This window comes from Agelaius phoeniceus, chromosome 1, assembly GCF_051311805.1.
Source record: "Agelaius phoeniceus isolate bAgePho1 chromosome 1, bAgePho1.hap1, whole genome shotgun sequence".
Lineage (NCBI taxonomy): Eukaryota > Metazoa > Chordata > Aves > Passeriformes > Icteridae > Agelaius > Agelaius phoeniceus.
In genome coordinates, this window is record NC_135265.1 from 1,140,415 (window position 1) to 1,155,943 (window position 15,529).

At 51.7% G+C, this 15,529-nt stretch overlaps 1 protein-coding gene across 2 annotated transcripts in view; it reads left to right on the forward strand.

Annotated features, from left to right (window-relative positions):
• SETD2 (SET domain containing 2, histone lysine methyltransferase) overlaps positions 1-15,301 on the forward strand; it is a 51,195-nt gene extending 35,894 nt beyond the window's left edge. Inside the window, exons 13-21 of one of the 2 annotated variants that reach the window (XM_054633330.2) lie at positions 1,351-1,399; positions 1,888-2,068; positions 4,411-5,101; positions 6,672-6,806; positions 6,915-7,054; positions 8,007-8,118; positions 12,603-12,683; positions 12,801-12,902; positions 15,025-15,301. In XM_054633330.2, the coding sequence (XP_054489305.2) occupies positions 1,351-1,399; positions 1,888-2,068; positions 4,411-5,101; positions 6,672-6,806; positions 6,915-7,054; positions 8,007-8,118; positions 12,603-12,683; positions 12,801-12,902; positions 15,025-15,186 (1,653 nt within the window). In that variant the 3' untranslated portion in view covers positions 15,187-15,301. Of the gene's footprint in view, positions 1-1,350; positions 1,400-1,887; positions 2,069-4,410; positions 5,102-6,671; positions 6,807-6,914; positions 7,055-8,006; positions 8,119-12,602; positions 12,684-12,800; positions 12,903-15,024 lie in introns of those variants that run through there. The other variant, XR_013183200.1, reaches the window with a different exon arrangement.
• The last annotated feature ends 228 nt before the right edge of the window (positions 15,302-15,529 follow it).

Genomic DNA, 15,529 nt, shown 5'->3' on the forward strand with positions numbered 1-15,529 from the left:
CAGTCAGGAATGCTGTAAAACCTCTGTAGGATCATGAGCGTCACAGAGGTAAAATGGGATTTGCACTGGGAATGCCAGAATATTCCAATTAAAAATACAATGGAGCATGGAAAGGTCCTAATAAACCTCATTTCTTACTGGGGGGGATGCACAGTTGGTGCCAGTGGTAAGGGAAAGGCTGTTCCTGCCCAGTCCAGGGGGTTTAACAAGGACATTGTGCTAAACCTGGACTTTAGGGAAGTTCTGATCCTCATTCCCAGCTCTTCTCCTCTTTCTTCCCATGGTGCCATCTCCACCTGGAGTTGTCAGGACCTTTGTGACCATCCAGTGCCACCCCTGCCATGGCAGGGACACCTCCCACTGCCCCAGGCTGCTCCCAGCCCTGTCCAGCCTGGCCTTGGGCACTGCCAGGGATCCAGGGGCATCCACAGCTGCTCTGGGAATTCCATCCCAGCCAGGAATTCCCAATCTCCCATCCATGCCTGCCCTCTGGCACTGGGAGCCATTCCCTGGGTCCTGTCCCTCCATGCGTTGTCCCCAGTCCCTCTCCAGCTCTCCTGGAGCCCCTCCAGGCCCTGCCAGGGGCTCTGAGCTCTCCCTGGAGCCTTCTCCTCTCCAGGGGAGCATTCCCAGCTCTCCCAGCCTGGCTCCAGCCCTGCAGCAACTCTGGGGCCTGCTCAGGATCTCTGCAGCAGCTCCAGGCCTTCCCTGTGCCGAGGGAGGGGCTGGATGAGCAGAGGGTTTGGGGTTTGCTGCTGCTGAAGGTGTGGTGGGCGCTGGGGTCTGATCTCAGCAGCTGCAGCAGCTCCTTGGTCAGAGGGGCCACTCAGAGCTCCTCCTGCTCATTTCCCTTGGGATGCTCCCACATCAAGGATCAGACCTTGGGAACATCATGGAAATGTGACCCTGTCCCCAGTGAGGCTGTTGGGAGCTGGGAGAAGCCCAGGGTGGTCCCTGAGCAGGGGGAGCAGATGTTGGCCATGGAATGTCTCCAGGCTGAAGGGATCTGTTGGGATCACCCAGCCCAGCTCCCTGCTCCTTGCTGGGTCATCTCAAACTGCCCTGGAGACCAGGACAGGGACAGCAGGAGCTGCTGCTGGGACACTTCTGTCACCTTGGAAGGTGTAGGACCCTACAGCTCTTTGCCCAAAATTTCCACCGAAACCCATCAAAAATCAAACACTGAGCAGAGGAAATATATGGGAAGCACCACAAAAACCCCCAGAACTTTCCTTCAAGGGACCCTTTTCTGGTGGTTTCTTGTAAATGTTTGATTTGTGGGATTCTTGGCTGTTTGGGGTGGTTTTGGGAGCAGCTGGAATTGTGACCATGCTGGTGGCTTTTCCACAGGAGGTCTATCGCATCCCGAAGAAGAGCCAAGCAGAAAAGGAAAGCAGTGGTAAGTCCTCCCCTTCTCCCTTGTTTTCCTCTGCTCCCATGGAAATGCTTCATTTTCCCAGCTGGGAATGTCAGGGGATGTTCTGCCTCCATAGCTCCAACTCCTGGGAAACAGCTCCTGGGAATAGGGAGGAAAATCTGAGCGGTGGGTGGGGAGAGATGGGGCCCTGAGGGTGACATGGAACAACCTAGAATTAAAATCATGGAATTGGTGAGCTTGGAAAAGCCCTCCAAGTCTGAGTCCAGCACTGCCAAGGCCACCACCGATCCGTGTCCCCAAGTGTCACCTCCACGTGGCTTTTAAATCCCTTCAGGGATGGGGACTCCACACGTGCCCTGTCCCTCCCTGGCCATCCTTTTCCATGAGAAATATTCCCAATATCCAACCTGAACGTCCCCTGGCACCGCTTGAGGCCGTTTCTAAGAGAAGGGAGCTCTCAACACCCAAATTATAAAATTTTCCTCCTTTTTTCCCCGTTTTCCCAACAGCTGACCGTGGGAGGGACCCAGCTGGGCTCCGGGATCAGACCCCCACTCCCAAGAACCCCGTGCTGAGCCGGGAGCGGGATCCAGAGCGGCAGAGCCAGAGCAAGGAGAGGAAGAGACGCAGAGATTCCCTGTCCCCTCCGTCCTCAGCCTACGAGAGGGGCACGAAGAGGCCAGAGGACAGGCAAGTGGTGGCAGGGAGCTGCCATATTCCAGGGATCTGCCACGTTCCTGGGTAAAAGCTCCAGGGGAAACGGGCCTGGGGGTCTTTGGAATCACCCAGGAAGGGGATGGGAGTTTTCTCCTGGAGGAATCCTGGTGGTGAGATTCAGTCCTGGTGGGAGTTGGGTGGTTCCTTGGTGTTGGTGGCTTCTTCTCTGGGGTAACCTGCACCTCCATTTTCAGGCGTGTTTTGGGAATGAGGTGGGAAATGAGGGGAGCTGTGCCAGCTCCCGCACAGAAATTAGGGATTATGGAATGGTTTGGATTGGAAGGACCTTAAAGCCCATCCAGTCCCACCCCTGCCATGGGGACACCTTCCACTGTCCCAGGCTGCTCCAAGCCCTGTCCAGCCTGGCCTGGGACACTTCCAGGGATGGGGAATCCAGGAATTCCAGGATGCAGCCCTCCTAATGCAAAGAGCTCCTTGGATCCTTCAAAACCCATTCCCTTCTCCTGCTCCTCCTCTTCCCAGTGTGCTGGGAATTGTTCTGAGCTTGGAGCAATCCCTGCCTGTACAGGAGGGAGCAGTGCCCAAACCAGGATTTCTAACTCCAAAACTTCCTTGGCTGAGTGGTTATTCCCTAAAAATACCTGTGAGGACAACAGTGCAGGGGGGTCTGATCCCAGCAGGCTGTTTCCAGGTCTCCTGCCTTTCCTTGGGAATGGTGGCATCACTGCCACGGCTGAGCATGCGACTCCTAATGAAGAGAAGGAAAATATTCCATGTTTGCAGTTCAGAGAGACTGGAGATCGTGTTAAAGGCAGCAGAAATACCATGGAATTTCCTTTAAAGAAGTCACTTCTCTGTTGTCCCTCTCAAAGCCACTCCATAATTAGGGAACAATTGGTGCCGAGTCAGCCAGACGAGGAAACCTCGCGTTGAGCTGAGCTGGGAAAGTTGGAAACATCTGGATGAAAAGTACAGATGTAAATCTATCCCTCTGTAACGAGGCTGGAAACATCCCCAGGAAGTAAAACCTGGATTTTTGGGGTTGTTTTAAACAGAACAAGCGTTTTTTTGGGCGAGCAGCTGCTGCTCTGGCTCTTCCCCCTGTGCCATGTCCGTGTCAGTGAAGGACCAAATTCCTTCCCTGGGAATGTTCTCCCCACTCTGAGCATCCCTCTTTGTTATTCCAGGGATTTAATATTTTGATTTAAAATAATCAAATAGACGGAGAAAGCAACGCTAAACCCTCGGTTTCTTTCTTTCCACTCCCTCCATGGCAGCTGCTTCTCTTCCAAACTCTCCAGGCAGTGCCAGGAAAGAGTTTAATTAGGGAAATCAAACTCCTCCCGGCAATGAGGTTCCCATTAACGGATCCTGCAGCTCCTCTGGGAGTGCCTGGAAACAGCTCCAGCGGATCTGTTGGTAGCAATGTGCTTTTGATATGTAAATGGATCCCAGGAACACAGAATATATGGAGAATATCCTGGATGCTTTGTAGAATCCATTATATTAAGGCTGCAAAGCATTTTTCCTTGTAATCCCTGTTTTACCACACTCGTAACGTCTGGAAATATCCACCTTTGATCTGAAATTTTCCTTGGTTGGGCTTTGATCAAAGTCCTTAGGCTTTTTTTTTCCCTCCTCCTTTAATTCCCTGGAAAAATCCTTCCAGCTGCTGCGTGTTTTGGGATGAAAACTCTTAAGGAATTAAAAAAACCCATCCACACCATTATTTTTTGAAGCTGAAGCTGCGGCCTGGGAACGAGCAGAATTCCAAACAGGAATGTGCTGCTTGTGATTCCCTTGTTCTTGGCCGTGTCTGCAGCTCCCATGTGGGGGTTCTGGACTGGAAGGATGGAATTCTCACCCCAGCACTGGAATTTGGGGGGGAAGGTGCTACATTGTGAGTTGCTCCTGTTTGGGAGCCTCTTCCAAATTCCTTGTTTGTCCTGCTTGGGGAAAACATGGTGGAGCATTTCCAGCAGGGCCTGTTTGGGATACCCTGCAGATTGTGACCTTTCCTTGGCTCCTCTTGGAGATGTTCCCTCCCTCTCCAGGTATTTCAGAGCAGCTCCTCCAGACAACTTCTGTGGCATCCTTGCATCTCCATCAGCACCAGGCTGATGTTGGCCAATCCACTGGGATTGCTCATCCTCTGCCCTGGCTGCCTGTGGGTGAGCAGGACCAGCGGGTGTTCCTCTTGAGTTGGTCAAACAGCTGGAAAAAGGGGAATGTTCTTAGGAATTCATGCTGTTGTTGGGCATTCCAGGTTTCCCACTGTCCCTTTTGCTGCTGGAGCCCTGGGCCTGCAGCTTCCTGAGGCCTCACAGGTGCTTTCCCTGTTCCCTCTCTCCCAGGTACGACACCCCAGCATCATCCAAGAAGAAGGTCCGGCCCAAGGACCGCAACAAGCTGTCCACGGAGGAGCGCCGGAAGCTCTTCGAGCAGGAGGTGGCCCAACGGGAAGCCCAGAAACAGCAACAGCAGCTCCAGAACCTGGGAATGACCTCCCCGCTTCCCTATGACTCCATGGGCTACGGAACCCCCCACCACAGCTTCATGGGATACCCACCGGGATACCCCATGCAGGCCTACGTGGATCCCAGCAACCCCAACGCCGGCAAGGTGCTGCTGCCCACGCCCAGCATGGACTCCATGTGCTCTCCGGCGGGATACGCCGAGCATTCCCAGACTTTGGTGGGGCACGCGGTGGAGCCGGCGCTGAGCACGGCGCAGCCGGTGCCCGTGGTGCAGCACGTGGCCACCACCATGGAGGTGACCACGCCGCAGTACGTGGGGGCGCAGGGCGACGCCGCCGTGGTGCACCAGGAGGCCAACGTGGCCGTGCTGCCGGTGGCCGCGGCCGGCGCCGTGCAGAGCCAGAGCTACGGCTCGGTGTGGGATTCCAGCCAGCAGCCCCCCGTGGCTGTGCAGCAGCCCTACTCCCCAGCCCAGTCCCAACCTGCCATCTACTACCAGGGCCAGACCTGCCAGACCGTCTACGGGGTGACCTCGCCCTACTCGCAGACCACCCCGCCCATCGTCCAGGTAATTCCAGCTGGGAACACCATGGGACCAGGGCAGCCAGCTGGGAAGACACTTGAGATACTGTAGGAGCACCTGGGGGTAGGACGGTCAGGTCGGGTGGAGATGAGAGATCTCTGAAGCCAGGTCTTGGAATTTGGGGTTTATTGCAAAGGGCCTGGGTGCAGGGCCCTGCTGGGAGCTGCCAGGCACAGCTCAGAGCAGGCACGAGAGAAGAGAGGGGGAGAGAGGATGAGAGGGTGAGAGTGTAAAAAGGCAAGAGAGTAAAAAGGGTAAAGAGAGTAAAAAGGGTAAAGAGAGTGAGGTTCCCGTTACAATACAGTAAATCTTCTTCTGTGTTGAATATTCTAATTCTCACTAACCAATCTAATGCAATATACAAATCCTATAGCATTTACATACAGCCTATAAGAATCATTGCATTACCATCCTGTGCTACATTTTAAACCCTAAAAACTCCTCTTTGGGTCCCTTCTGCCAAGCTGGTGGGGTCTGCTCTGACCCTTGGAGCTGTCTGCAGGCAGAGGGTGTTGTTTGATCACCTTCAGTCCAGCCACACCATTGTTTTCCAGTTGTTCAGTAACTGAGGGATCTCAAAGCTTGCTTTCATTTCAATCTTGCTCATAGTTTCCATATTCTCAAAATCTTTTGCCAGACAATCACATTTATAAGGCTTTCCTGTTCCATCTTCCCCAGCAAGTTACTCACTGTAACTTCTGTGCTTCTCTTCTTGGAGCATCTTCTTAGCTCTTCCCAGGGAGCTTCCTACCCAGGAGTAGGAGGAAAGCACATTCCAGGGTATTTTCCATCTACAAATGGCATAAATTGGAGAATCATGGAATCCTGGAATGGGTGGGGTTGGAAGGAACCTTAAAGAGTGTCCAGTGCCACCCCCTGCCGTGGCCAGGACACCTTCTGTTATCCCAGATTGCTCCAAACCCTGTCCAACCTGGCCTTGGACATTCCAAGGGATGGGAGATACTGAGAGCATCCAGGGATGGGAGATACTGAGAACATCCAGGGATGGGAGATACTGAGAGCATCCAGGGATGGGAGATACTGAGAGCATCCAGGGATGGGAGATACTGAGAACATCCAGGGATAGGGGATACTAAGAACATCAGGGATGGGGGATACTGAGAACATTCAGGGATGGGGGACGTTGAGCACATCCAGGGGTGATGATAGTTGTTGGGGACAATCAGGAATTGGCAGTTTGCAGGAGTATTTTGGTTTTTTGACTGAATGGAGATGTGTGGATAAAAGCTGAGCCCATGAGTAAAACTTGGATGTGGGAGCTCAACTTCCACTGGCTTTTAGAAGCAGAGTCTGGAGCTACCAGAATTAATGATATTACAAAAATCTGAGGATAATATTGGGAAGGAATTCCTGGCTGGGAGGGTGAGGAGGGGCTGGGGTAGAATTCCCAGAGCAGCTGTGGCTGCCCCTGGATCCCTGGAGGTGTCCAAGGCCAGGTTGGACGGGGCTTGGAGCACCTGGCCTGGTGGAATCTGCGCTCCTGCAGTGAAGGATTTTTTTGGGAACAGCAGCTGATTGTGATTCCCTGTTCCAGAGCTATGCCCAGCCAGGTCTCCAGTACATCCAGGGCCAGCAGATCTACACGGCTCACCCCCAGGGAGTCATCGTGCAGCCCCCCACGGCCGTCACCACCATCGTGGCAGCCGGGCAGCCCCAGCCCATCCAGCAGGTGAGCATCCAGAGGGATGGGGAGGTTTTCCCGTGGGATAAGGAGCTGCCAGGGCACCTTTTGTGACCCCTCACAACTTTCTCTTCATCCCTTCCGTGCTGTCTGCAGCCAGAGCTGGTGGTCACCAACAACCTCCTGGATCTGCCTCCGCCTTCCCCTCCCAAACCCAAAACCATCGTCCTCCCTCCCAACTGGAAAACAGCCCGGGATCCTGAGGGAAAGATCTACTACTACCACGTGGTCACCAGGTGGGTGTGGGCATGCTGACCCCTGTCCCCAAGTGCCACATCCACAGGCTTGGAGGTCCCTTGGGATGGGCCCTGCACCCCTGTCCAGGGACAGCCCTTTCCATGAAGGGGTTTTCCCAGTATCCAACCTGAACATCCCCTGGCACAACGTGAGGCTGTTCCCTCTTGTCCCGTTCCTTGTTTTTTGGGAGAAGAGCCCAGCTCCCATCTCCATGGGAAGAAACACAATTTTCTCAATGTTTTTCCTACACCTTTCCCATCAGTTTTGGAAAGAACCAGGTTTTGGATCAATCCCTATGAATTTACCTGAAATTAAAATGAATGTTAAGCTTCTAAAAAGAGTTTTGTTGACATTTCCAACTCCATGGGAGATGTGGATGAGGATCCACCTCTGAAACGATAAGCAGGAATATTTTTTTCCATATCCATTTGCTGCTATCAGTTCTTGCTCCTGGCACACATTTCCCTGCATCCATAAATCTTTTCCATCTCCCTGTTGGATTCCTCCCTGCTCCCTGGCACACAGCAGAGCAGGAGACCTTCAAACACCTGGAATTCAAACCAGTGGAGCAGGAATTGGTGAATTGTGTTGTTTGGAAGTCCTGGGATGAGATCAGGAGACTCCAGGGAGCCTTGGTGGAGGCTGAACCTTCCCTGTGCTCTCTGCTGGGATGTTCCCACCTTTCCATGCTGGGAATTCCATCCTGGTGATGAACATCCTTGATCCCACAGTGTCACCATGGTAGAAAATGGTGCAGATTCCATTTTTTTCTGTTCTTCTTGCTTGGTTTTAACCTTCTCCAACTTAGAACCCTTCAAATCAAGAGCAAGGCTGTGAGTTCCTCATGCCAGGAATTCTGATGGGGTCCAGATGTCCCAGCTGATGGGATAATCCATGAGCAAGCCCCAGTTTCTCTGAGGAGGTGTCAGTGGTGTGTTTTCCTTCCTCCAGACAAACCCAGTGGGATCCTCCAACCTGGGACAGCCCCGGGGACGACGCCAGCCTGGAGCACGAGGCCGAGATGGACCTGGGCACCCCCACCTACGACGAGAACCCCATGAAGGTGAGGGGGACAAATCTTTGGGACAGACCACGGGATGGGAGGTCACTGTGGAGCTGGGAGGTGGCAGGGGGACAGAAGCGAGCCCGGGTCCTTTGGAGTGGCTCCCTTGGCCACACTCAGGGCTTGGCTGTCCTGGTGTCGAATGGACACCGGACTTCCCTGGAGTTCTGCCCTGGATTCCAGCCTGTGTGTGGAGCTGGCCAGAAAAGCAGGAATGAGGGGGAGCAACAGTGAAAAAGGACCAACTAAGGGTGTAGCTCAGGAACCTTTCCCATACCTTTCTGATTCCTTAACAAGCTGGAGAAAATCCATGGAAAGAGAGGAGTCAATTCTCCTGCTCTGGTGCTCCCACATTCCTGGGGTTTTCCTGGAGGTGTTCTCCATCCTGCAGCACCCAGGAACGTCCCACGTGGCTGCTGTTGCTTTTCCATGTGCTGCTAGGATGCCAAGGGTTAATCCCATTCCCAGAACGCCTCCGAGTGCTCCAGCCAGGAATCCTGGCGAGTTCACTCCGATGAAATTACGGACAAATATTTATCTCCCTGGAAAAAAGTTAATTGGAAAATGAGCTCAGAGCTGGCACTCCCTGCTCAGCCAAGGGGCTGTTGCTTCCACAGAGGAATCCAGGGAAGCCTTTTCAAGGATTTTTATCCCTGGATCAGTGTCACATTCATCCCATGACATTCTGGGATCTTGGGGTTGCAAGTATTGTTGAAGGATTTTGGGATTGAGCAAGAAAATGTTAATTGGAGGCTCCATAGGGAGATTTGAAGCTGGAATAGCTGGGAAATGCATCCCTGTGGAGGGATGAGCTGAAGTTCAGTGGTGGAGAGCATCTTGGGGATGTTTGGGAACATCCCTGGGTTGGGAATGAGGTTCTGAGGAGAAGGTTGGGCTCTTCTGAGCAGGGAAATCGATCTGTGCTGGTGCTTTCCAGCTTGGGAGTTGTTTTCCCATGGAATTCTGAGGGTCTCGGTGCTGCCTGCACAGCAGAGGCAGCAGCAGGGGAAGGTGCTTCCATAAATGTGGCCTTTTATCCCAGAAATTGGGATGAAGAGGAGCTGAGGGCCGAGGTGACCATCCAAGGGCTTCACCTCAGGCTGGACATGAGCTGACTGCTCCTTCCAGATTTTGTTGCTCCCTCCAAACCCTAAATCCCTGAATTTCCCTGAATTTCCCTGAATCCCTCATTCCTAAATGAGCAGTGGCTCTGGCTGACCTCAGGCTGAGGTGGTTCCTACTCACTCCAGAGCTTTGATCCTTTTCTTCTGGGCCAGGGTGGCCAGAAGGTTGGGTTTTTCCTGGCACTGAATTCCCCTGGTCGCAGCTCCTGCCTCCAACGCTTCCACCCTGAAATTACAACCACATTCCTTGGATTTTTTACCCTCCTCCCCACCCCACACCTTTCCCAGATGGATTAAACCCACCCAGGAGGGATTAAACCCACTGGCACCGTGTCTGACAGCTGCTGCTGCTATTCCCGGTGTTCCCGGGCTGTGGGGGAGGATTTTGATGGAAAGGCACAAGAGGAGTGGGAAGCCAGGATCACTGTTCCCTTTAAAGCACACTTGAAATCCTGGTTTCCCCTTGGAAAATGGCTTTCCTGAGGGAGTGGCCCTGCAGGAAGGCAGGCAGGGACACCAGGCTGGATGCTGAAGGTTTTGCATCCTTTTGGATGGGAAAAGTTTGGATTTGGGATGAGTTTGTCTGTGCCCATTGGTTCTCCATGGAAAGGTTGGTGTCAGTGGAGCAGATCACAGCTGCTGGAAAAGAGAATCCCAGGTTTTCCCAAGTGTTTGGCTTCTTGATCCCATCCCAGGCTGGTCTTCCCCTCATCTTTGTGGCCTCTCCATTCCCATCTCCTCCAGAGGCTGGAAAAGAGGGACAGCACCATTCTGGGGATTTTCCTGTGTTTGTTTTCCTGGCAGCCTTCGGGTTATGGGATTTCACTTTGGAGCGGTGAGGGAGGAAGGCCTTGATATGGAGGTTTTGATATTAAAATAAATTTAAAATGGAATTTTAGCCTAAAATCTAAAATTAGGAAGAATTCCCCAAGGAGGAGTTGGCACCTTGGCCCAAGGAGGAGCTTGGAAACGGAGTTTTCATTTCTCCTCCTCATCCTTCCCTGCCAACTTTGACACCAATTTTTGCCCTCATCCCACGTGGAGAGGGGTTGGATGGGGAAGGGTGTGGGGGCAGAGAAGGGTTTGGGGATGGAGAAGGGATTGGTGGAGAAGGATTGGGTGGAGGAGAAGGGATCGCTGATGGAGGAAGGATTCATCATGTAGAAGCGTTTGGGGCTGGAGAAGGATTTGGGTTGGAAAAAGGTTTGGGGGTGGAGAAGGATTTTGGGGTGAGGAAGGGATTGGTTGTGGAGAAGAGTTTAGTGATTGAGAAGGACTTTGAGAGTGGGGAAGGATTTCACGATGGAGAAGGAATTTGGGGGTGGAGAAAGATTTGGTGGGGAAAGGTTTGGGGATAGAGAAGGATCTGGGAGTGGAGAAGGATTTGGGGTGGTAGAAGGGTTTAGGAATGACAAAGAGTTTGGGAATGACAAGCAAGGGGTTTGGGAATGACAAAGGGTTTGGGAATGGGGAAGGGTTTGAGAATGACGAGGGGTTTGGGAAGGGTTTGAAAATCACGAGGGGTTCAGGAATGGGGAAGAGTTTGGGAATGATGAGGGTTCGGGAATGGGGAAGGTTTTCGGAAGGGTTTGGGAATGACAAGGAGTTCGGGAAGGGTTTGGGAATGGTGGGGCTCGGGAATGACGAGGGGTTTGGGAATGATGAGGGTTTGGGAATGAGGAAGGGTTTGGGAATGACAAAGGGTTTGGGAATGACGGAGTTTAGGAATGAATGATGAGGGTTTGGGAATGACGAGGGGCTCGGGAGTGGCTTTGCCGATGGAGCACTGCAGGGCTTGGTGCCGGAGCCATCCCGAGCCATCTGCTCCCCATTCCCGGCCTTTTGAAGTGGCAGCCGAGCCTGGGGCTGGAGCAGGAGCTTTGATGTCCCTGCTCCGGCCAAGCCTCGGCCATAAAACCTCCCTGGCACGGCTGATTTACACCCTGTCCCTTTGCTCCCGGGATTTTGCAGCTCTGCCCTACAGCCAGGCACATTTTTAGGGATTGAAAGGGATTTTTTTTCCTGCTTTTTTCAGTGTTAAATACTTTTAAAAAGTGGGATTTTTTAAATTAAAAGAAATATTGGGACATCATCAAAGAGCAGAAGAAGGGAGACCTCCCCCAGCTTTCCAAACCTTTAACAAATCCTTTTGTTCTTCCTGTCCTTTCAATCCAAGTTGGGATGACCTGGATCCCAGACCTCTCCCAGAAAATGGTGCTGGTGCAGGGATGCTGCTTTTCCCTTCCCAGGCTCCAAGGAGATGGCAGAGTTTGGGATGGGAGCGTGTGGGAGGTGGGTGTGGATCCATTGTGAAGGGATGGGCTCTGGGATGCAGCTGGAGTGGATTCTACTCCGTTGGTAAATCAGGGGTCAGTACTCAGAGAAGCAGCCAGAAATTCCTAGAAAATTCCCTTTATCTTGACTGTAGCTAAAGATAAACCGTGTGAATGCTTGTGGGGGGCCCCAGCCCTCTCAGGGAATTCCTGAAGGAAAATCCACCCCCACAGAACTTATTCCCACTATGGACCAGCCTGACTTCCCCAGGACACACTCCTGATCTTTTTCCAGCTTTTTTTCCAAAGAAAACAAGAACAAGGAGTGGTCCCTGTGCCTCCCAGCCCAGGAGTGTGCTGGGAATTGTTCCAGGATTGGGCTGGGAAATGTGTTGGGACTGAGCTGGGGAGTGGCAGGAGCAAGGCTGGGAAATGCTGGGACTGGGCTGGGATCAGACTGGGAATTGTGCCTGGATTGGGGCGAGGAGCCTGCTGGCATTGGGATGGGGAGCTCACTGGGATTGGGCTGGGAAATGCCTGCTTTGGGGTGTGGAGTGTGCCGGGACTGGGCTGGGAAACTCCCCAGGAATCACCTGGGAAGTGTGCCTGGATCAGACTGGGATTGGGCTGGGAATTTCACTGGGATGAACTGGGAAGCTCACCTGAAAGTTCACCAGGATTGAACCAGGGCTGGGTGGGGAGGTTTGCTGGGATTAGGCTGGGAAGAGCACCAGGAGAGGGCAGGGAAATTCATGGGACGGGACTGGGAAGTCCCTGGTTTGGTGTGGGAGCGTGCTGGTATTTGTCTGGGATTTGTACCTGGATCAGCCTGGGAAATGTGCTGGGGTGGGAAGGGTGTTGGGAATGGGCTGAGGAGAGCACTGGAATGAGCCTGGAAGCTCACTGGGATCGGGCTGGGAAGATCTGGATTGGACTGGGGAGTGAGCTGGCATTGGGCTGGTAACGTCTCTGGGAATGTCCCTGGGAGTGAGCAGGAAGTTGTGCTGCCCACCAGGCTGTGGGACAGGAGCACTGTCCCCAAGGCAGGGCCAGGGAATCGTTTCCATCCCTGTGTTCCCATCCTCAGTCTTCCAAGAAGCCCAAGACGGCGGAAGCCGACACGTCCAGCGAGCTGGCCAAGAAGAGCAAGGAGGTGTTCAGGAAAGAGGTGAGGGATGGGATGGGATGGGATGGGATGGCATGGGATGGGATGGGATGGCATGGGATGGGATGGGATGGGATGGTGGCAGCAGGGAGTGGATCCAGTGCTCTGTGTGTCCCACAGATGTCCCAGTTCATCGTGCAGTGCCTGAATCCCTACCGGAAGCCCGACTGCAAGGTGGGCCGGATCACCACCACCGAGGACTTCAAACACCTGGCACGCAAGGTGGGAATGTGGGAATGTGGGGGGCACGGGGATGGAGGGACATGGGGGGACATGGGGACACCAGGATGTGGGAACACAGTGGGTGCAGGGACACAGGAACATGGGGACACAGGGACAGTGTGTACAGGGACATGGGGATTTGGGATATGGGAGCATGGGGACATGGGGACACAGGGATGCTGAAATGAGGACACAGGGACATGGAATGTGGGACTCGGGGCCATGGAGAGTGCAGGTTCACTGGAATGTGGGAAGTGGGAACATGGGTGTTACAGGGACACAAAGATGTGGGTACGTGGGGACACAGAAGGATATGGAGACACAGGGACATGGGGTTTAAGGACTTGGGAACATGAGGGTCGTGGGAACTTGTGAATACAGGCACAGGGGGGATGTGGGACATGGGAGCATGGAGGCTACAGGAACATGGGGACACAGGGATAAAGGGATGTGGGAACATGGTGCAGGAACATAGGGACACAAGGACATGGGAAGTACAGGACACGGATTTGGGAACACAGGGATCTGGTGGCTGCAGGGACACAGGGATGTGTGGGACATGAGGACATGGGAGGTACAGGGACAATGGGATATGGGGACATGGGGACCAAGGGATGGTCCCAGCAAATGGGATCGTGTGGTTCCAACTGCCTCCAGCTCCTTGGAGGATGAGGGAAGGGAAGGAGAAAGGGTGGGGGGATATTGGGAGAACAGTAGGAAATATTTAGGGAATATTTGGGGAATAACAGGAAAGATTTGGGCAATAATATGACAGCAGCTCAGGGAATATTTGGGGAATAACAGGGAATAATTGGGGAATAATTGGGGAATACTGGATAAATAATATGGAGGAATAATAGGAAATATTTAGGGAATATTTGGGATTAATGGGAGATATTTGGGGAATGATTACAAATATTGGCACAGCAATAATGAATATTTAGGGACTATTTGGGCAATAATAGCAAATTGAATATTAGGGTTTATTTGGGGAATATTTGGGAAGTAATAGAAAAACAATTTAGGGAGTAATAGGAAATATTTGAGGAAGAATAGGAAATATTTGGGGAGTAACAGGAAAATAGCTTGGGAATGCTTGGAAAAGAGCAGCAGATATTGGGAGAACAATAGTAAATATTAGGGAATATTTGGGGAGTAACAGGAAAGATTTGAGCAATAATATGACAGCAGCTCAGGGAATATTTGGGGAATAATAGGAAAATAGCTTGGGGGATGTTTGGGAATTATAGCAGATATTGGGGTAACACTACCAAATATTTCAGGAATATTTGGGGAATATTTGAGGAATATTTGGGGAATAATATAACAATAGCTTGGGCAGTATCTGGAAATAAAAGGGGGAGTATTTGGGGAGTAATAGAAAAATAGCTTGGAAATGTTTGGAAAATAACAGCAGATATTGAGGGAACAATCCCAAATATTTATGGAATATTTGAGGAATATTTGGGGAACATTTGGGGAATAATATAACAATAGCTTGGGCAATATCTGGAAGTAGCAGTGAATGTTTGGGGAATAATAGGAAAATAGCTTGGGAATGTTTGGAAAATAATAGCAGATATTGAGGGAACAACCCCAAATATTTGGGGAATATTTGGGAATATTTGGGGAATAATATAACAATAGCTTGGGCAGTATCTGGAAATAATAGGGGATATTTGGGGAATAATAGGAAAATAGCTTGGGAATGTTTGGAAAATAACAGCAGATATTGAGGGAACAATCCCAAATATTTAGAGAATATTTGCGAAATATTTGGGAGATACTTGGGGAGTATTTCGGGAATATTTGGGGAACATCTGGGAAATATTTAGGGAACATTTGGGGAACAATATAGCAATAGCTTGGGCAGTATCTGGAAATAAGAGGAGGAATATTTGTGGAATAATAAGAAAATAGCTTGGGAATGCTTGGAAAATAACAGCAGATATTGAGGGAACAATGCCAAATATTTAGAGAATATTTGGGGAATAATATGACAGTGGCACAGGGAGTATTTGGGAATAAGAGGAAGTATTTGGAAGTGGGAGCACAGTGGCCTGGGGAGAGGCCAGGCCTGGGCTTGGTGGGAATTCCAGGCCTGACTCCAGCATTCCCCCAGCTGACCCACGGAGTGATGAACAAGGAGCTCAAGTACTGCAAGAACCCCGAGGACCTGGAGTGCAACGAGAACGTCAAACACAAAACCAAGGAATACATCAAGAAGTACATGCAGAAATTCGGGATCCTCTACAAGCCCAAAGAGGACACGGAGCTGGAATAGCCCCTGGAATAACCCCCGGCCCTCGGGAGCCCCGATTCCCGCTGGGATTCGCCCTCCCGAGCCACCAACCTGTGAATTTATTATTATTATTATTATTATATTATTATTATTATGACGATGGATTTTGGTTTTTTAAGGAAAACAAACTTGGTTCCCGTCGCTGAGGATGAGCTGGGCTTTCCCAAGCCTGCTTTTGCTGATCCAGGCTTTGCCAAGCCCGGCTCTGGCGGCGCTGCTCCCAAGCTCTGTATTATATTTTAACGTATATGTGAATATATTGATAATAATTTGCTTTTTTCCCGTTGCTTTCAGCCCCAAACGTGCCGATCCCACGGGAACGTTT